Raw genomic sequence first — 22,533 nt, forward strand, 5'->3', positions numbered from 1 at the left:
GGAGAAGTTCCAGGGGGACATGGGTGCCGCTCATGGGGTTGACTGGGAACCTGCGTGGTCACCGAGACTGTTGTCGTGTCTTGGCCAAAGAGGGAATGTCTGTCCTGCTGTCCCGGCTGAGCAGCGTCTCCACCCCTGGGACCCACCTATGAGTCTCAGAAAGCAGACTCAGGTGCTCTGTCTCCTCCGAAGCCTCTGGGGGGAAGACAGCGGACAGCGAGCGGGAGGGATGGAAAGGATCAGTTTGACACAGACGCCACAGGAAATGACGTGACAGAATTAATTCAGGGTCCTCAGATGACATCCAATGATAAATTCAAAAGAAGTGTCAGGAATGCGAGAGCTTTCATGCAGCACCATCCGGCATCTGACTGTCAGGGACGTTCAAGTGGCTACAGGTGTGAGGCAGGTGGACGGGCTCAGGAGGGGGGATGTTTTCACCCTGAATAAAAAGTGTGAGGGGGCTGCGGCCTCCTGATCTCCCTGAGGGAAATGTCTCTGGGGGTCTGAGGCCGTGTTGGATTGGGGTGTCTCTGTTGTTGCATTTGTAAGGTTTTGTGTATTTTGGACATTTGCCTTTGTCAGGTGTGTGATGTGCACCCATTTTCTCCCAGTGCAGGAGTCTGTTTTGTGATGGCGTCTTCTGAGGCACAGAAGCTCACTAGTGTGGTGGGGCCACTTGTTCCCACATGCTCTTGTTCCCTGTTCTTGGTGTTGTGTCCCCAAGTTCATCTGTGGGGTGGATGTGCAGTAGGCAGCACCTATGTGTTCTTTATGGAATTTTAAGGCCTCGTCTAATGCAGATTTTAATCCATTCCAAATTGTTCAACTGTGCTGATAGTAAGGAAAATAGAAATCCAAGCTGTAATGTGTTGTCACTTGTGAGAAGGGACCAATCAAGAGACTGGACACAGCAATGAGGTGACAGGTCGAGAAAGGGCTTCTCACCTCTCCTGGCCAAAGCCCACATTTGTTCCACCACTCAGAAAATAGTTTGGAGATATACAGAGAGGAAAAACAAATAAAATCATGTATACCTGTTTTCACAGCAGCACTGTCCACCATTGCCCATCCTGGCCCCAATCCAAGTGACGTGCACAGAGGTATGAATAATGTGGGTCCACACTCAATGGAATACCACACAACTATTAAAAGGGTGAACTAGTGCCCTTAGGGACCAAAGGTGGGCCTTGAGGTGCATATGCTAGTGAGGTAAGTCAAAAACTGAAAGATATTGGCTGGTCTCACCCATCTGTGGAGTATAATATAAAAAGTAAGTAAGTAAGAAAATACAGTGGCAAACAGCAAAAGGAAATGTTGGACTGAGTGCAAAAATTTGCTCATTACCACACAGAACTGGGAGCAGAGTAGGAATGTGGACAGAGGGGCCAGGCACTGCAGGGCAATTAGTAGATTCTGAGTGGAAACTTGTGCATGGGGGGAGTGAAAAGTGACCCATGGTGAAAATAGTAAAAAGTGAAAATGAGTGTCCTCCTTGATAAGAATAAACAACAAACTAACATGACGTTGTGATGAAACACTCCTGGTAAAGAGCCCTTCTCAACTGACACCTACTGGATCTGTTCAAGGAAAAATAGGAAATACATCAATAGGAATCTGACCAGGGAATGACATCATACCCCAAGGGGATGGGGACTGTGACCTCATGCTATCACTAAAACGAATATTACTTTGAGTGATTTTCTAACTCAGGTTTCATTCTGAAAGTTGAATGGACTAGTCATGTCTTGTGATTAACTACATTTTATTATCATAAATATTTTCATGGACAAAATGTGTTTATTGGTAAGGAGAGTTTGGAGACACAGTGACCTGCTTCTGGAGAGGAGGAACGTCACCCCCGTTCACGTTTTCAGCATTAAGAAAACAAGAGTGAGATCCATTGTGCAGTGCAGATGTGTAGAACTATAAAAAAATGCAAATAAGCCATGCTTTAGTTTGCATAATGTTTTATATAATAAAATAATAACATAGTTCCCAAGTAGAATAAAAGTGAACTTAAGTGTAATCTACAAGAAGGTGGAGAAGAAGACCTGGTAGAGGATCAAAATCCAAGTTGGAAAACTAAGGGAATCTAAAATTAACACAGCAAGTTAAAAATTATGAATTTTTAAGTAGAAATGTAATTCTTCAAAGATAATTCATGTAACTACTTTTGAAATCACCACATCAAGGGAGTGTAGTCAATATCAAAAAAGACATCATAGAAATTAATATTCCCCTCAATTACAGGTTTCCATCACAGATTCCTACTAACCAAGAATGCGTCCGTCCTTCCATCTCTGGCAGACTCATGTGGTTTCCCTTTGTCCTTTGAGTACAAACATGAATGACTCTTAGAGGAAGATGCCCCATTAGGAATTGTGATGTGTGGGGGACCCCACTCACCTGTCTCCCCTCCCCTTCTCAAGGATGGGGCCCGCAGTAAGTGAGCCACACAGGCTGTGGAAACAAAGAGACTAGGACTGGGGGGTCCCGTGACCATGTACTCCCGATGACAGAACCCCCTTAACCATTTCTTTATGTCACGTAAATATCACGATATATGAATTCTAGAGCATTCTTTCTAAAACAGACACAGGTTTCTAAAAATGAGCTGGATTCAGTTTATGAATATGACACAGGGAGGTAATATTAGGAAAGGCTTGCATTATTTTAGAAAACAGAAGTTTATTGAAGAATATCAGAATGTGAGGTTGTGACCAAGGAAAAACCCTAATGCTAGAAAGTTTGTTCAATAAATGTTGCTGGGAAAACTGGGGGGCTACATGCAAAAGAATGAAGCTTGACTACGACCTCACACCATGCACTAAAAACAACTCAAAATGGATTTAAGAACTAGACATAAGACCTGAAACCATAAAATATACAGAAGGAAATACAGGTGAAACACTACATGACATGCACCTCAAAGACATCTTTACAGAGGCATCACCCAAAGCAGTGATAGTGAAGGCAAAGATCAACAGCTGGGACTACATCAAATTAAAGAGCTTCTGCACAGCAAGAGACAATAACCAAAACAAAGAGACACCGCACCCACTGGGAGAAAAATTTTGCACCCAAAACTAATAATAAAGGACCAATCACAAAAATCTACAAAGAGCTGATGAGACTCAACAAAAACAAAGAAAATAATCCAATCAAAAATGGGCAGAGGAACGAAAAAGAAACTTCTCCAAAGAGGAAATACAAATGGCCAACGGGCATATGAAAAAATTGTTCAACATCACTTGTAATCGGGGAAATGCAAATCAAAACTACAATGAGATACCATCTCACACCAGTGAGAATGGCACATATTAAAAAAACTAGCAACAACAAATATTGGTGAGGATGTGGAGAAAAGGGAACTCTCCTGCACTGCTGGTGGGAGTGCAAACTGGTCCAACCACTGTGGAGAGCTGTGTGGAGATTTCTTGACCTACTAAACATAGAGCTTCCTTATGAGCCAGCAATTCCACTCCTAGGTATTTACCCAAATGACTCAGAAACATTAATTCCAAAGGGCACCTGTACCCCTATTTCTATAGCAGCACTACTTACAATAGCTAAACTATGGAAACAACCCAGATGTCCAAAAATAGATGACTGGATCAAGACAATGTGGTACATATACACAATGGAATATTACTCAGCAATCAAAAAGGATAAACTCATGCCATTTACAGCAACATGGATGGAGCTAGAAGGGATCATACTCAGAAAAATAAGTCAGAAAGAAAAAGAAAAATACCGGATGGCCTCACTTACAGCAGGGATTTAGAAAACCTAAATAAGAGAGCAGGAAAAAGACTAATTAATACAAAGTAAAAATCAAAATCAAGAAGAAACTATAAACCAGAGACACACCATGGTGGGGTAGGGAGGGGGAGAGGAAGGACTAGGGTCAAATAAGGGGGGGTGCTATTGTTTGGGGTTATAACCAAAATGATAATGCATACATTGTGTGAAAATGAAAAATGATGTAAGAATTATAGCAAAAGAGACAATAACAAAAACAAAGAGAAACCCCACCAACTGGGAGAAAATTTTTGCACACAACTCTAATGATAAAGGACTGATCACAAAAATCTGCAAAGAGCTGATGAGACTCAACAACAACAAAGAAAATAATCCAGTCAAAAAATGGACAGAGGAACTAAAAAGAAACTTCTCTGAAGAGGAAATGCGAATGGCCAACAGGCATATGAAAAAATGTTCAACATCACTTGCAATCAGGGAAATGCAAATAAAAACTACCATGAGATACCATCTTACACCAGTGAGAATGGCACATATTAGAAAAACTAGCAACAACAAATGTTGACGAGGTTGTGGAGAAAAAGGAACTCTTCTGCACTGTTGGTGGGAGTGCAAACTGGTCCAACCACTATGGAGAGCTGTGTGGAGATTTCTGGACCTACTAAACATAGAGCTTCCACAGGATCCAGCGATTCCACTCCTAGGTATTTACCCAAAGAACACAGAAACATCAATTCCAAAGAACACCTGCACCCCTATGTTTATAGCAGCACTATTTACAATAGCTAAGCTTTGGAAACAGCCCAAATGCCCAAAAAGAGATGACTGGATCAAGAAGATGTGGTACATATATACCATGGAATATTACTCAGCATTCAAAAAAGATAAACACATGCAATTTGCAGCAACATGGATGGCGCTGGAAGGGATCATGCTCAGTGAAATAAGCCAAAAAGAAAAAGAAAAATACCGGATGGTCTCACTCATAGCAGGAATCTAGAATACTTAAATAAGGGACCAGGAAAATGAATAACTATAAGAAAGTGAAAATCAAAATCAACAAAAACTATGAACCACAGACACTTTTTGGGGGGTGGGGGGCGGGAGGGGAGGGATTGGGGTCAGAATGGGGGGATTGCAATTGTATGGGGAATATAAAAATAAAATTTATTAATAAAAAAAAAATTATATAAAATAAAATATCAATTACAAAAAGAAAAAAGAAATCTATGCTTTATAAATGATGACATGTAAGAGTTTGAGGGGGAAAATTGAATAAACGAAGTATTATAATTTGAGATTATCTCACTTGATGGAGAATTGACCATTTATCAGTCTCCAAACAGCCATCTTCATGGCTTGGTTCCTCAGACTGTATATGATGGGATTAAAGGTGGGGGTCAACACTGTGTAGAACATAGAAATGCCCAGGTCAGACATGAATGGAGTATCTGATGTTGGCTTCAGGTAATCAAAGCATCCGGTGAAGAGAAACAGCACCACAACCAGCAGGTGGGGAAGGCAGGTAGAGTAGACTTTGGCCTTACCTTCTGTGGATGGGATCTTCTTGACGGCAGAGATGAGGTGGACATAGGAAATGACAATGAAAACAAAATAGCACACACCTGACAACACGGTAATGAGAATGGGGACAAGTTCTCTTATTAAATTTCCTGAGCAGGAAATATCCAATAACTGGGGGATGTCACAGAAGAACTGGTGGACCACGTTGGACCCACAGTAGGACAAGGAGAAGGTTCCAGCTGTGTTTATCACAGAGATGACACTCCCACACAACCAGGACACAGCTGTCAGCTACACACACCTGTCACTGCTCATAATGGCATCATAGTGCAGGGGGTGGCATATGGCAGCATAGCGGTCAAGGCTCATCACCGTGAGCAGGGTCAGCTCTGTACTGACAGAAATAGCCATCATGAAGGTCTGGATGACACAGCCCAGGAATGATATGGAGCTGATGTGCCTCAGAGAGTTGGCAATGGTTTTGGGGACCGTGGCTGAGATGAGGCAGAGATCCGAGAAGGACAGACTCCTCAGGAAGAAGTACATGGAGGTGCGAAGGTGTGGGTCTATGGTCCTGATGACGATGAGCCCGTTCCCCAGCAGGGCACATAGGTAGACCAGGGAGAAGAGCAGTGGTTGCAAGAAGCCCATTGTCCCATGGGTGGGGAACCCCAGGAGGATGATTTCTCTCATGACTGTGAAATTTGACACCACTGGAGACATCATCTTTGTAAAAAAAAAAAAAAAAGGGGAACAGAAAAAAATCTTCCAGTATTGAACATAATGGGTTAAAATGGCTTATAAACATAAGATAATAATTAAATCTATTTACCAGGTAATTACTTCTTCTAGGTTCTATGGAGTCTAACATCACCTGTGTGTACTGCTGTATTCAACCTTTCATTTCCATCTCATGTGACATTATGTTGTCCAACTTGTCTCTGATAATTGGTAAAGAGCAGAAAATTTTGACTCTACCCTACAAAACCTGAACAGATTAGAATATTATTGTGTCAACCTACCCAACTGCTAGCCGCTCCCTCTTGTTCTCAGTCTGGCTGCTCGCCCTCCAGCCCAAACCTCAGCATCTCAGCCCAGCACACCTCCCAGAGGTTGTCCAGGGCACAGTCCCAGAGGACATGTGACCATGCCCAGCCCCTCCCCACCCTAGAGAGCCTGTGTCTGCTCCTCCAGCACAGCCCTGGTCTGGGGAGGCCCCACAGTGACAGGTGTGCAGGGAGATGGGGTGTGCGGGTCCCTGTTTTCCTGCTTCCCAGGACTGGACACTGTCCTGGAACTGAATGATCTGGGCTTAGGGTCCCCATGTGGCCTCACTGCTGACTCCTGGTCCATCTCCTCATCTCCCTGCCCCTGACTCCCCCACATCTGAGGACTCAGAGACCACATTTCCTGCAGAGTCTCCTCCTGGGTCACACCCACACGTGCCTCCTGAAGGATGGGCTATTCCACCCACAGGTCCCTCCCCGGCCCCTCTGACCCCTCAGACTCATGCACATCTGTGCAGGGAGGAGACTGCTCTGGGGTGAGCCAGACGGTCTGTGCGTGTGGCTGTCCCTGCTGGTGCCAGGGACCTGGGTCCCCCAGGTGCAGGTTTGTTCATTACCCCAGGCCCGTGCGTGAGTGGGGACATCTGGACACGGGGCAGCCCTGCCCACTCTCTCCCTCTCCCTTCCCAATCTCATCCTAGAGAAGGCAGGGTTTTTAGGAGAGTATGGTAATATAAAATAATTGCACCACATTGGTGGTAATATTACAAAACTTTTATCAAAACAAGATTATAGATCAGGTTATGTGGTAGTAAAAAATGTTGACTTCTGTTGAGTGATTTAAATACACATTTATAATCAAAATAATGTTCTCCCTGATGGCGCAAGTTAATAAGTCTCAGCCTTATGAAACTACGGAAGCCTCTGCAGCACTAGTTCAATCCCCGGGCAGGGAGCTACACACATGGTCCAGCAGACCTCTCCTATCTCCCAGCTCCTCCCTCCAGCAGTGTATTTCAGTAGATCTGCCTGTTCTGCTCCCTGCTCTGTCTTGGTTGAATCCTGTCAACCTCCACATCTCTGGCTGGTACCCCAGGTCTTGTGTGCATAAACAAGTAAATCTTTAAAAAAAAATAAAATGGATATAATAACTTGACATATTTCCTCCAGGCCCTGTTTAAATACTGTGACTTTATTTTACAATTATACTGACAATCCTTGCGTGATTGGAGTTGGGGAAAAATCCCAAGTTCATAAATACACAGATGTCCCTGCCAGCATCACTTTAGTATCACAGCTATTAAGCTGTCGACAATGTTGCTGTAAAAGTTATTGAGTTTCTGGGCCTCCCCTGGTGGCGCAGTGGTTGAGCGCTGGGCTGCGAGGCTGCCCGCAGCCTCTGCAGCGCCGGTTCGTTCCCTGGCCGCCGGCGAGGGTCCCACCAAAAAAAAAAAAAAAGTTACTGAGTTTCTACTTGACTCATATCTGTCATAATATTTAAGACAAAAAGACATAACACTCTGAAGTTAACATTAGGTATTGTTTTTAATTTTCTGGAATTTTTTTGTTACCTTCTAATTCCATTAATTGTTCTATTTTATTCAGTACCCAAAACACACTGAGTGTGCTGAATGGTAAAATCCCAGTTAAGAAGCAATAATAGTCACATATCCCATAAATCAGAATCTTCTAATATGATCAATGTATTAAAAGTCAGTATCTCTGAACATCTTAAATTTGAAAAGAATATGTTTTCTCTCATTGAGTCTCACCCAGGCTGACAGGACAGTGGGACATGACGACTTGGGCCCCGTCAGCATTAGTTTTCATGATTTACAAAGTGAATAGTTTAACTATGGCGCTTTCTCAAGGCTAAAATGAAGCTTGAATCTGAAAACTCTCAAGTGTGAGTGGATTCTCCCCTGCATACGGTTAGGGGGCAGATACCTGCAGTCTGGGGGGAAAGTTCCTGCTGCCATGTCGAGTCTCCCCCCTGAGGTTGTCCCCATTGCGTGGATAGAGGGCATCCCAGCCTCGCATTCCATGGTTGGTGCCCGTGCGGATGCCTCTGAGCACTCACAGGATGTTCCACCCCATCCTGCGCGGCCTCATGGACAGAGCAGGGCCTCAGGGCTGGGCTATTTGAGCTCTGGAGCTGGCGTCCGGGTGTTGGACACTGTCCAGATTCCAGCCCTCAGTGACCTTCCTCCAGAGGAAAAGTGCCATGTTTACTTGACTGTGTTAATTGGAGCATCCTGCAGTGCATCTCAGCGAGTAATTATCACACTCAGTGTGTAGATGTGATTTGTCTCTGGCTCAAGCCTCTGTGGAAGTGAATAGAAAAATCCTCTCTTCCAGGTTCCATTCCCTACCTGTCATGTCCACCGTGGTGAGCACCATCAGTAATAACAGTGACCTGAGTCCCTGTCTAGACAGCTGGACAGTCGCCCATCACCCACCGTGTGCCCTTCATGGAGAGGCCCAGGGCATGGGCGTGAGGGGGATGCGGGAAGGCCTGAGGTGGGAGGGAAGGGACATGGAGAGAGGCAGGAGGGAGCCAAGTGAGGGGGATTGGGGCGAAAGACAAGAGGATGTCCAGCAGGAGTGACCATGGGGGTCACAGCCCTCTGGAAAGAGAAACTTCACTCATCTCTGAAATTGTGTATCCCTTTGGTTCTTTTCCACCACAGCACCTGTCACTGCACTTACATTAGAATTGTATTTTTGTTGGGATAATTTGCTTTTAATCTTGAGGAAATAATATTTTAGGGTTTCTGCTCATGGTGTCATATACTTAGGTTTGCTGCATGACTATGGTGACGTCACACATTTGGAAACAGGTGTTTATCTGCTTGAGTTTATTCTTCTGTAGGGCATGGGTCAGTGACCTGCTTCATTCTTTTGCGTGTGTCTGCTTTTCCCAGCATCATTTCCCCACTTTCCTGTTTTAGTGCGTGCTCTGGCTCCTTTGTGGTAGAGTCACTGTCCATCCTGATGAGGGTGGATTTCTGGGCCCTCATTATATTCCAGAGGTCTGTCTGTTTTTGTTTCAGTACCATGCTGTTTTAATTATTAGAACTTTATTGTATGGACTGGAGTCTGAAAGTGTGCTTCTTCCTTTCTTACTCATTTTTGTCAAGACTGTTTTGGATATTTGTCGTCTTTTGTAGTTCCATATGCAGGCTCTTCAGCAGTTTGCTCAGGGGAGGCGTGGCCAGAGCCGGCTTCAGTGGGCCTGATGCTGCGTGTACTGAGCACTTCAGGGCATCTGGGCCGGGGTGCAGGGGCCTCACTGCCAAGCTGAGACATGGGTCCAGCAGCTGCGTCTGGGCTCGGAGCCACCCTGATGACAGGGAGTACCCTGGGACTGCTCTCCTGTGGCTCATGCCAGGCTGGGTACACCTGGCATGTCAGACCCAGGCCTAGTGCCCAGCCAAGCAACCATGCCCTGGGCTTGCACCTGTCGGGCAGGGCCCCTGGAACACCGAGACTGGGAAGAAGGACACTGAGGACTCATGGAAGCTGAGGAAACTCTAGTTACTCAAGGCCAGCTCTGAGGTCATCGGTGGCATGACTTTGGGGGACCCCCTTCTGCAGCAGGAGGCACAGAGCTTTGCCCTTCATCTTCTGCCAGATCTTCTTCCTCCTGCTTCTGCCCACGGTGCTGACCCTGAGGTGCAGGTCACTGTCCTCCTGCACATGTCCAGGAGTCCACCTGCCCCCAGCCGAGGTGTCATCACTTTCTCTTTCTCCACCCATCAGTGTGGAACAGGCAGTGTCCCCCTTGCTGGGCACTCCCGGTGGGCACGGGTCCATCATTCTCCCTGCCTCCTCCCACAGAGGTTGGTTCTTTTGAGTTCATTTCCTGTGGACACCACCCGCCACACCCTCGTTGCGTCCTTGACTGAGCGACCGTCCCTGAGAGTGGGTGCCGGGGGGACCACACTGGCCATCAGGGGACAGCCACCTCTGAGGCTCACTTTCCAATCCCAGCTGAGGTTTGGTCTGAGGATGGTCACTGTGGCATCACCCACCTGCTGGGCACCTGTCCCGGCCCTGGCGCGTCTGACTTTACTTTTCCCACGAGCCGCACGGACATCAGCTGGCACCACAAGGAACAAACACATGGATTCCTGATGAGGTGTTGGAACAAGTCCCTCCGCCCTGGCTGAGCGCGCCTCGGGCTCCAGGCACCGGAGACCTCCCCCTGGTCTCTGCCAAGCCGCCGTCTCAGGACCCCGGGGCCAGGCCCGAGCCAGCAGCTGTCCAGGGAGAGTGGCCGGGCCCAGCGCGCTCGGGAGGAAGAAAATGTCAAGATTGTCTGTTTGAGTGTGAGCAAGTTTCTACTTGATGGACGCGAGAGTGTGGGGAGATGCAGTTTAGGGTTCCACATTTCTGCTTTTGAAATCATCTCCTTTATGCTTTTAAATGCACCCCACGGTCTCTTTTCATCCACGATAAAGCAAAACTTCTTCCATTTTGTCTCATTTGTTGTTTGTGTGACAGAGGAACGATCAGCCGGCTACTCTGAGGAGACAGGGGCAGGGTCCCCCAAAGTCATGCCACCAACTGCCCACCATGCCCACCCGTGTCTGTGCAGGCCACGCTGCGGGGCTGCGGGTGGGGACCCTCACTTCCCTGACACAGCCGTGGGTTCCGTGGGGCTTGGTGTGGGGTGGGCCCCGGGTCAGGGTCGGGGGCAGCGGGGCGCACTGGCGAGCGCGACAGACTGCGGCCGGGTGGGCAGCCTGCGGCCCCCAAGGCTCGCTTGTGTCTCCCCGGGGCATCGTGATTCTGAACACCACACGGTCAGCGGTTTCTCAAATCACCTTTGACCAGTAACCATCCACACTGACTGACAGTGGCCCCGGACGCCTCATGGAGCCGAGCCCCCCGGGAGAGGACACCCCCTTTCCTCCTGCTCAGCAGGCAGCCCAGGAGACAGGGGCAGGCAGGGTCAGCGCCCGGGCGGGGTGTCCTGTAGGGGCTCAGGGAGAAGGGGGCAGGGGCTGGGGAGCTGCTCGAGGGTGTTGTGAGAACCCGCGTGGTCACCGAGACTGTTGTCATGTCTCCGTCGATGGGGAATGTCCGTCCTTCCCTCTGTCCTGGCTGAGCAGCGCCCAGCCCTGGGTGCCCACGTGAGTCGCAGCAAACAGACTCAGGTGCTCTGTCTCCTGGGAGGCCTCAGTGGGGAAGACAGCGGGACAGCAAGCGGGATGAATGAAAAGGTTCAATTTGCAACAGTCAGACGCCGCAGGAAATGAACTGACAGAACTAATTCAGGATACTCAGAGTATATCCAATATTAAAAATCAAAAAGAAGCATCAGGAATGCAGGAGACATTATGCAGCACGAGTCAGCCCCTGTGACTATCGAGGCATGTTCACGTCCTGCAGCTGTGAGTCAGGTAGACGCGCTCAGGAGCCGAGAAGGTTTCAACCTGAATAAAAAGTGTGAGAGGCTGCAGGCTCCTGAACTCCTGGAGGAAAATATCTCTGGGGGTTTGAGGCGTGTTGGATTGGGGTGTCTCTTTCTGTTGCTGGTTTTGTAGGTTTTGCACGTTTTGTACACCCACCCTTGTCAGATGTGTGATGTGCACAATTTTCTCCCAGTGCAGGGGCCCATTTTGGGGATGGCTTTTCTGAGGCACAGAAGCTCTCTAGTGTGGGGGGGTCACTTGTTCCTATGTGCTCTTCTTCGCAGGTCCTTGGCATGTGTCCCCAATTTCATCTGTGGGGTGAGTATGCAGTGGGCAGTACCTGTGTGTTCTTGCTGGTATTTTAAGGGTTTGTCTAATGCAAATTTTTAATTCATTCCAAATTGTTCTAATAATAAGGAAAATAGAAATCCAAACTGTTGTCACTTGTGAGAAAGGACCAATCAAGAGAATGGACACAGCAAAAAGGTGAGGGAGGGAGAGAAAAGGCCTCTCACCTCTGCTGGGAATGGCATGGAGATATCTTCAGACAATAACAACATGACAACCACAGGATGGAGCAACCTCATCCGGGTATTTGTCCCAGACGCGCAGACTCTACAGTGCAGACCATACACACCTGTGTTCACAGCAGCACCGTCCACCATTGCCGGCCATGGCCCCAACCCAAGTGCTGTGGACAGAGGAGTGAATATATAATGTGTGTCCACACTTAATGGAATACCACACGGCTATTGTGAGGTGAACTAGTGTCCTTAGGGACCAAAGGTGGACCTTGAAGAGCGTATGCTAGTAATATATGTCAAAAAGTGAAAGATATTGGCTGGTCTCACCCATCTGTGGATTATAATATAAAAAGTCAACAATTAAAATATTGTAGTGGCAAACAGCAAAAGGAAATGTTGGACTGAGTGCAAAAATTTGCTCTTTACCAGACAGAACAGGGGAGGAGAGTAGGAGTGTGGACAGAGGGGGCAGACACTGCAGGGCATTTAGTAGATTCTGAGTGGACGCTTGTGCATGGTGGGGAGTGAAAAGTGACCCATGGTGAAAACAGTAAAAAGTGAAAATGAGTGTCCTCCTTAATAAGAACAAATAACAAGTTAACATGATGTTGGGATGAAACACTCATGGAAAGATCCCTTCTCACAGACACTTACTGGATTTGTTCAAGGAATAACAGAAAATGCATCAACAGGAATCTGATCAGGGAATGACGTCATATCCCAAGTGGATGGAGACTTTGATCTCATGTTTCTTTTTTTAAGATTTATTTATTTATACAAGAACTGGGGTACAGTCAGAGGCACGGGAGGGTGAAAGAATTCACCAGAGACAGAGTAGGGAGCAGAACAGGTAGATGGACTGAAGACACTGCTGAGGGGAGCAGTGAGGAGACCTGAGAGGTCTGCCACGCCATGTGGGTTTCTCCCTGGCCAGCCGGGAATCAAACCAGCACTGCAGAGGCTGTGCACATCTTCACAGTGCGGCACTCAACCCGATGCACCACCAGGGAGGCCTTGTGCTCTCATACTATCACTGAAACGAATATTACTTTGAGTGATTTTCTAACTCAGGTTTCATTCTGAAATTTGAATGGACGAGTCATGTCTTGTGATTAACTACATTTTATTATCATAAATAGTTTCATGGACAAAATGTGCTCATCGGTCAGGAGAGTTTGGAGACAAAGTGACCTGCTCCGGAGAGGAGGACCATCACCCCCAGCTCACATTCTCAGTGTTAGGGGAACAATATGAGAAACTCCGGTGTGCAGTGCAAATGTGTTAGATTATAAAAAAAAAAAAAAAAAAAAAAAAAACTGCAACTATACTGTGCTTTAGTTTGCATAACGTTTTACATAATAAAAAATAATATCATTCCCAAGTGGAAGAAAAGTGAACTTAAGTGTAATCTACAAGAAGGTGGAGAAGAAGACCTGGTAAAGGATCAAGATACAATCTGGAAAAAATAAGGGAACCTAAAAATAAACACAATGACAAGTTACAAATTATAAACTTTTAAGTAGAAATGTAGTTCTTCAAAGATAATTGATATAACTTTACTTTTGAAAACACCACATCAAGGGAGTTCAGTCACATTGGCATCAAAACAGACATCATAGAAATTAATATTCCATCAATTACAAGTTTCAGTCATAGATTCCTACTAACAAAGGATACATCCATCCAGCACCTCTGGCAGAATCAAGTGTGGTTTCCTTTTGTCCTTTGAGCAGGAACAGGAACTTTTCCTAGAGGAATCGTGAGGGATGGGGCCCCACTCAACTGTCTCCCCTGCCATCAACGAGGACAAGGCCCTCGGTGGAGACACATACAGGCTGTGGGAACCGAGCCCCAGGACTGGGGTCCCGTGGCCATGTGGTCCAGAGGACAGACCCTTTTACCACTGCTTCACATTATGTAAATGTTGGTGAATGTGAGTTCTAGAACATTCTTTCTACACCAAATACAAGTTTTTAACTATGGGCTGGATTCAGTTATGAACATCACACAGGGAGGGCTTGGGAAAAAGATTGCAGTAATTAAGGAAACAAGAGTATAGTGAGGATTATGAGAATATGATTTTGTGACAAGGGGATAATCCTAATGCAAGAAATCTATACTTATAAATGGTGACATGTAAGAGTTAGGGGGGAAAAGCTGAATTAATGAGGGTTTATAATTATAGATTGTGATATCTCACATCTTGGAGTATTGGCCCTTCATCAGTTTCCCCACAGCTGACTTCATCGCTTGGTTCCTCAGACTGTATATAATGGGATTAAAGGTGGGGGGCACTACCATGTAGAACATAGAAATGACCATGTCAGACATGGATGGAGTCCCAGAGGTCAGCTTCAGATAAACAAAGCATGCAGAGAAGAAATACAGTACCACAACCACAGGTGGGGAAGGCAGGTGGAGTAGATTTTGGCCTTACCTTCTGTGGATGGGATCTTCCTGACAGCACGGAAGATGTGCACATTGGAAATGATGATGAAAATAAAAGAGCAGATACCCAAAACCACACTAATGAGAATGGGGACAAGTTTGTTCATTACATTTACTGAGCAGGAAATAGCCAAAAACTGGGGGACATCACAGAAGAACTGGTGGACCAGGTTGGACCCACAGTAGGACAAGGAGAAGGTTCCAGCTGTGTTCATCACAGCATGGCGACCCCCACCCAGCCAGGACACAGCTTTCAGGTGCACACACCTGTCCCTGCTCATGATGGCATCATAGTGCAAGGGGTGGCAGATGGCAGCATAGCGGTCAAGGATCATCACCGTTAAGAGGGTCATCTCTTCACCTGCCAAAAAAATCATCAAGAAGACCTGGACGACAGAGCCCGGGAGCGAGATGGAGCTGTTGTGCCTCAGAGAGTTGGCAATGGACTTGGGGACCGTGGCTAAAATGAGGGAGAGGTCCAAGAAAGACAAACCCCTCAGGAAGAAGTACATGGGGGTGTGGAGGTGCCAGTCCAGGGTCGTGATGATGATGATGAGCCTGTTCCCCAGCAGAGCGCACAGGTAGACCAGGGAGAAGAGCAGCGGGTGCAAGATGGCCATGATCCCATGGGTGAGGAACCCTTGGAGGACGAATTCTGTCACAGCTGTGAGATTGGTGAACCCTGGAGACATCATCTGCATAAAAGTGAAGAGAAACAAAATCTTAATTCTTCCAATATTGAAAATGGAATGGGTTATCAATACAAGATAACAATTGAATGTATTTTCTACATAATTATTCCTTCCAGTTCTATGGACACTAATATCATCTATGTCTGCTGTTTTATTCAACCCATTTATTACCACCTCCTGTGAATATGTCATTATAACATTCTCCACATGAGTCCTGAAAATTGATGAAAACTGAAAATTTCATCTGTCCCCTATAAAACTTGAACAAATTAGAATCTCGTATTTGTCAAAAATCTCAACAGAGCTCCCACGCTATGCTCCTCGCCCCACTAGCGCTGCTCCCATCTCCTGTTCAGGTCCCAGCATCTCAACCCAGCACACCTCCCAGAGGTTGTCCAGGGCACAGAGGACACGAGAACATGCCCAGCCCCTCCCCACCCTAGAGAGCCTGTGTCTGCTCCTCCAGCACAGCCCTGGTTTGTGGAGGCCCCCACAGTGACAGGTGAGCAGGGAGATGGGGTGTGCGGGTCCCTGTTTTCCTGCTCCCCAGAACCCGACACTGTCATGGAACTGAATGATCTGGGCTCAGCGTCCCCGTGCAGCGTGTCCTGATGCCTCCTCTGTCAGATCCCTGCCCCTGTGGCCTCACTGCTGATACCTCGTCCTGTCTCCTAGTCTCCTCATATCCCTGCAACTGATTCCCCCACATCTGAGGACTCAGAGACCACGTTTCCCACAGAATCTCCTCCTGGGTCACACCCACACGTCCCTCCTGCAGGATGGGCTCGTCCACCCCTGGGTCCCTCCCCAGCCCCTCTGTCCTCCTCAGACTCATGCACATCCGTGCAGGGAGGAGGACACTCCGGAGCTGAGCCAGACAGTCTGCGTGTGTGGCTGTCCCTGCCGGTCACAGAGACCCAGGTCCCCCATGTGCAGGTTTGTTCCTCACACCATGCCCGTGCGTGAGTGGGGACATCTGAACACGGGGCAGCCCTGCCCACTCTCCTCCCCCTCCCCAATATCACCTTCTCCCACCTCTGTGGGGTGACGGAGGGTCAGGCCCTGGGGAGGTAGGATTTTTTGGGAAATATAGTGTACAAAATAATTGCAGCACTTTGGTGGGAATAATTCCAAAATTTAATAAAAACAAGAAAATAAATCAGGATATGTGGAGGTAAAGCGGGTATATCTGGTTATTAATAATGTTGACATCCATTGTGTGACTTTAAATACATATTTAAAATGGATAAAATATCATTTGTCATATATCTCCTCCAGGCCCTGTTTAAATACTGTGACTTTATTTTACAAAATCACTAATAATCCCTGAGTGATGGAGTTGGCAAAAAATCCAGAGTTCATATCTACAAATAGTCACATGTCCCTACCAGCCTTACGTTCGTGTCAGAGCCATGAATGGGTCAACATGTTGCTGACAAGTTATTGAATTTCTACTTGGCTCAAATCTGTCATCATGTTTAGGAGAAAAGGCATATCATTCTGAATTTAACAGTAAGTATAATTTTTAATTCCCTCTGGAATGTCTTCATCACCATCCAATTCGATCAATTGCTGTGATCTTATTCAGCACCCAAAACACCCTGAGTGTACTGATGCTACATCCCAGGTATGAAGCAAAAATGGTCTCATCTCCCATAAGTCAAAATCTTTTAATATGCTCAATGTATTAAAAGTCAATATCTTTGACCATCATAAATTACAAGAGAATATGTTTTCTCTCACTGAGTTTCACCCAGGCTGACAGGGCAGTGGGACATGACAACTTGGGCCCCGTCAGCACTAGTTGTCATGATTTACAAAGTGAATAGTTTAACTACGGTGCTTTCTCAAGTCTAAAATGAAGCTTGACATCTAAAATTTTCCAAGTGTGAGTGGATTCTCCTGTGCAAACGGCTGGGGCAGATACCTGCAGTCTAGGGGGAAAGTTCCTGCTGCCATGTCGAATCTCTCTCCTGAAGTTGTCCCCATGGTGTCCTGGCCTCTCACTCCATGGTTGGGGCTCGTGGGGACGCCTCTGAGCACTCACAGGATGTTCCATCCCATACTGCACCACCTCATGGACAGAGCAGAGCCTCAGGGCTGGGCTATTTGAGCTTTGGAGCTGGTGTCCGTGTGTTGGACACTGTCCAGATTCCAGCCCTCAGGGACCTTCCTCCAGAGGGACAAGCACCCTTTTTCAGTTCACTGTCTTAATTGGCGTTGTCCTGTGGCACATCCTAGTGATCATTAGTGCACTGAGTTGTCAGAGTCAATTTCCTTAGTTTTTGCACCAGTGAGGACAGGACCTGGTCCCCCCTCAGCCCCATCAAACCCCTGACCGCTGCAGGGACCGGGGTGCTCCTGTTGTCATAGCCAGGATGAGCCCCATCCACAGGGAGCAGGAAAGTCGTCGCCACCCCCTTTTGCCATCCTGGTCCTGACAGGTGGGGGGAGGCACTGAGGGGCAGAGTGGGGGACAGGATGAGCAGGACAACGAGCAGACAGCCCAGACCGGGACGAGATGGGGCAGAAGCCAGAATCCCGAAGGATGAGTTGTTTTGCCGCAACAAGATCCTTGTCCTGACGCTCCTGCCGGCCCCTTTAGTGACTGAGAGTCTGACTTGCTGCTGACTTTGCAAGGACAATGCCTTCACGTGGACAATCTGGGCCCGGGTGTGCGTGGGGAGGACACGGCTGGGCTGGGGTCCCCGGGGGGCTGAGGGCACCGGCGGCAGGGAGCCAGGAGTCCAGGTCCACTTGCACTGCCCAGGCTGCTGCCTCAGCTGCCTGAGCCCAGGCCAGCAGCCGGGGGGAATCCGTGACCAGCCACGGAGGGGTAGGACAGGGCTCAGGGGAGCTGAACATGGTATGTGAGGAGCCTCCTCCAGACCAGCTGCCTACGGGAGGTCACTCCCTGGTTGGGAGCCAACCAGAGAGTGGTCAGCGCAGACCTGGCCACTCGGGGTAGCTGCGTCGACTGTGAGGCCCATGCAGGAGGGACACAAAGTGACCAAAGTCCGTTTCCTCCCCTGACAGGAGTGACCCCTTCATGTGCGGTCCCAACTGGGCCCCCGGGATGGGAGGGCACACAGAACAAGTCCTAGAACTTCCCCGAGGAATGTTCACCTTTGATTGAATTGTGAATATTTGTGCCCAAAGGGCTCTGTGAGGTGGACGCAGCCACGAGGACAACACAGGGGTGGTGGGGTCATGAGGTGTCTGCCCAGAGCCTGGGGCTGGCCGAGGCCTGGGTGAGGGACACATGCTGTCCAGCATGGACGAGCCATGGCAGCAGACGGGAGGGTGCCTGGCGCTTCTCCCAACTCCCGGGATCCCCGCGGGCGCCTTTAGTAGTACAGACACTGCGGCCCCGTGAGCCCACCAGTGCTCCCTCATGACTCCCCCTTGTCCTCACAGTCAACACATGCCTAGCCCTGGAGGATCCTGCCTCTGGGCACTGTGACCCCCGATGCTCTCGACCCCCGAGACCACCCAGGAGACAACACCCACTTCCTCCTGCTCTGACTGGATGGTCAAGGGGCAGGCGGGGTCAAGGCCAGTAAGGGTATCCTCTTGGCCTCAGGGAGAAGGTCGTTGGGGGCTGGAGGGGCTGGGGTGCTGCTCGCGGGCGTTGCAGGGATCCTACGTTCCCACTTAAATTCTTCTGGCTGAAACACCTCAGCCAATGAAGAGAATGGTTAGTCCTTCCTGCTCACCCTGGATGAGAAAAGCTTCTCAGCCGCAGGAGCACATCCCCCACATTTAATCTCTCCAGACACAGACTCTAGTCTGTCCACCGTGTGGACCCCGGTGTCCAGCACACACTGCGGGAAGGGGACATGACAGAAAGTGTGGGCTGAGTGTGAGGAGCTGAAGTGCCGTCATCATTGGCAGCTCTCAGAGATCCCAGGAAGCAGCAGGACAGAGTCAGTCCAGCTTATTAGAAGTTAACGCTGAATAATGACACAACCAAGCCCTGGACTCCGCTGGCCCTGCAGGATGAGACCATCCCAGGACGTGAACAAACACATCCGTGTGGGGGATCAGGACGCGCCAGCGAAGCTTGGAGCAGGGTCTGGAGCCTGAATCCACCCTGCCCGTGACTCTGCGGGCACCGGCACGTCCTCCTTAGAGACTGTCCCCTTCGGCCTTGGCCCCTGTCTCGACTGAGGTGCTGCTCCCTATTGTGGTGGGGACGCACTTGTGTGGATGGACACTCACCGTGTCAGTAGTGTGGGTGCACATGGCTTCTCCCCGCGCAGGACCTGTGCTCACAGCGGTTTCTGAGGCCCAGGAGCGCTCTAGTGTGGTGGGACCACTTATTTATTACCCTTTGGGTTCCCTGTCCTTGGACTTGTGGAAGCAGGAGTGTGTTCAAATGGGTGTTCCCCTGGAGTGTGAGAGGGGCACCATACACACAGAGGGGCAGATATGAAGCCCCAAAATAGGACAGCAAGGAAGTGACAAAGAGCATATCCTTTAAGTGGCAATTATTAATTACTATGTCCCCATGTCACCCCACTCGTGAGGTCAAATCCTCTTCTCAACAGAGTCTAGAGGCTTCGCTCAAAGCCAAGACAGAAAGTGTGTAAAGGCCGTGGCCTGCGAGTGATGGAGGCCCAGGGGGGAGACACCTGCCATCAGGGTCTTTCACTAGAAAGATGAGTAACTTGGGAGACTTCCCCACACAGATTTTGTTCTGAAATCTCAATGGACTCTGTCTGGTGATTAACATACATTTTAAAGAATGTTAAAAAAAAAATCTTAAATGTCAAGAAACATACACTTTATGAGAGAAATATTGTCTGCACTGAGTCTGTTATGATCCATCAGGCGTGTTTGGAGACACTGTGTCCTGCTGCAGAGAGGACTCTGGAGGGAGGAGCATCACCCCAGCTCATGTTCTCAGGGTGGGTGAGCAGCCATGAGGCGCCGGTGTTTACAGCACAGAAGCTTCCGGAGAATAAAAATTTACAAATATTGCCGTGCTTTATTTTACATAATGTAGAAAGTGATACAATCCCCAATGTACCAGAAAGTGGGGAAGAAGACCTGGTACAAGACATCCACAAACAACCTGGAAAACTAAGAGAACCCCTAAAAATAAACACAACAATGAATGTCTTCAAAATTATAAAATTTAAAGGATAAAGCATAGTTCTTCAAAAATAATTCATATTTAAGAAAACCACACTCTCAAGGTGCTGTAAAAAGCAGAATGCCGTATAAATGAATATCAAATATAGGTTCAATCATAGATTCAGATTCTTTCAGAAACTTCCATCTGTCTCTGGGAGATTCATGTCAAGTGTAATTTCAACTTGAGCTTTGAGCAGAAGCATGAATATCTCTTAGAGGAAGTTGCCCCATCAGGAATCAGGAGGCATGGCGCCCACGCAGCTGTCTCCCCTCCCTCCACAAGGACAGGCCTCAGTGGAGACACACATAGGCTGTGGAAACCGAGCCCCAGGACTGGGGTCACATGACCCTGTGCTCCCGAGGACAGACCCCTAGCCACTGCCTGATTTCATGAAAATGTTGGTGATGTGTGAGTTCTAGAACATGCTTTCATATACCAGCCGTAATATTTAAAGAACAGAATTCATATCATGTATGCCACATAGATGGGTGTTTTGGAAATGGCTGCCTTATTTTAGGAAATAGAAGTTTGAAGACTAGAACAATGTTATAATTTGTCAAAGGAAATCTGTAATGAGAAGTCTTATTTTACTTTAGAGTAGTTAACTAGTAAATAGTTACACAGAAAATCTAAGTAACTGCTGGGTTCATAGATGTAGATGGTGTAATTAATGAAAACAATGATATCTCACATGATGATGCACTGGCCCTTCATCAGTCTCCCCACAGCCAACTTCATGGCTTGGTTCCTCAGACTGTATATGACAGGATTAAAGGTGGGGGGCACCATCGTGTAGATCATAGAAATGACCAGGTCAGACATGGTCACGTTCTCTGAGGTTGGCTTTAAATAAGCAGAGAATCCAGTACAGAGAAACAGCACCAAAACCAGCAGGTGGGGAAGGCAGGTGGAGTAGACTTTGGCCTTACCTTCTGTAGATGGGATCTTCCTGACAGCAGAGAAGATGTGGACATAGGAAATGACTATGAAAACGAAACAGCAGATACTCCAGACCACACTAATGAGAATGGGGACAAGTTTGTTCATCAAATTTCCTGAGCAGGAAATAGCCAGTAACTGTGGGACGTCACAGAAGAACTGGTGGACCACGTTGGACCCACAGAAAGACAAGGAGAAGGTTCCAGCTGTGAGCATCACAGCATGGAGACCCCCACCCAGCCAGGACACAGCTGTCAGGTGCATACACCTGTCCCTGCTCATGATGACGTCATAGTGCAGGGGGTGGCAGATGGCAGCATAGCGGCCAAGGCTCATCACTGTGAGGAGGCTCATCTCTGCACCTGCTGAAATAATTACCATAAAGACCTGGAGTACACAGCCCGGGAACGAGATGGAGCTGCTGTGCCTCACAGAGTTGGCAATGGACTTGGGGACTATGGCTGAGATGAGGCAGAGATCCGTGAATGACAGACTCCTCAGGAAGAAGTACATGGGGGTGTGGAGGTGCCGGTCCAAGGTGGTGATGAGGACGATGAGCCTGTTTCCCAGCAGGGCGCACAGGTAGACCAGGGAGAAGAGCAGTGAGTGCAAGAAGCCCATGGTCCCCTGGGTGGGGAACCCCAAGAGGACGAATTCTGTCACAATGGTGAGATTCATCCCCCTTGGAATCATCGTCTGTATAAATAAAAAAGAGGAAGAGCACATTGTCATATCTTCCAAAATTGAACACAAAATGTGTTATCAACATATAATGATCATGCAATCTATTTATGCTTTATGGCTATCTGAGCAAATTCATCTTTTATCTCATGTGAACTGGCTATTGATATATTGTCCATACACATGTCCATAAACTGGTGAAGAAATGAATTTTTAAGTGACCATGATAAAACCTAAATATCAGGTCTCTCAGTAAACAGAATTGACAGACCATCAGTGCCAAGTCATACCCAGACCTGCAACTCCCCCTCGTGTCCAGGCCCCAGCGTCTCAGCCCACCACACCTCCCAGAGGTTGTCCAGGGCACAGTCCCTGTGGACATGTGACCATGCC

The 22,533-nt window shown here is 47.8% G+C and overlaps 1 protein-coding gene across 1 annotated transcript; it reads right to left on the reverse strand.

The window, feature by feature from the left end:
* Positions 1–11,680: 11,680 nt before the first annotated feature.
* Positions 11,681–22,137, reverse strand: LOC119255072 (olfactory receptor 14A16-like). The gene is made up of 3 exons (XM_037522074.2): positions 21,450–22,137; positions 15,328–15,383; positions 11,681–11,737 (listed from the first exon to the last, which is right to left on the reverse strand). Exons 1-3 carry the CDS (start codon positions 22,135–22,137, stop codon positions 11,681–11,683), a joined length of 801 nt encoding a protein of 266 aa, XP_037377971.2.
* Between the last annotated feature and the right edge of the window lie 396 nt (positions 22,138–22,533).

The sequence above is a fragment of the Talpa occidentalis genome, unplaced genomic scaffold, assembly GCF_014898055.3.
Source record: "Talpa occidentalis isolate TD23 unplaced genomic scaffold, MPIMG_talOcc4v2.1 talOcc4.3, whole genome shotgun sequence".
Classification (NCBI taxonomy): Eukaryota; Metazoa; Chordata; class Mammalia; order Eulipotyphla; family Talpidae; genus Talpa; species Talpa occidentalis.

What these genes read in the sequence shown, in the direction of transcription:
- LOC119255072 (XM_037522074.2), bottom strand. Translation starts at nt 22,137, where the DNA reads ATGAATCTCACCATTGTGACAGAATTCGTCCTCTTGGGGTTCCCCACC. An exon ending in GAAGATCCCATCTACAGAAG is followed by an intron (nt 15,384 to 21,449) that starts GTAAGGCCAAAG and finishes ACTTTTATGCAG; the next exon opens with ATGATGTCTCCAGGGTTCAC. An exon ending in ACAGAATTCGTCCTCCAAGG is followed by an intron (nt 11,738 to 15,327) that starts GTTCCTCACCCA and finishes CTTTTTATTCAG; the next exon opens with GTTGAAACCTTCTCGGCTCC.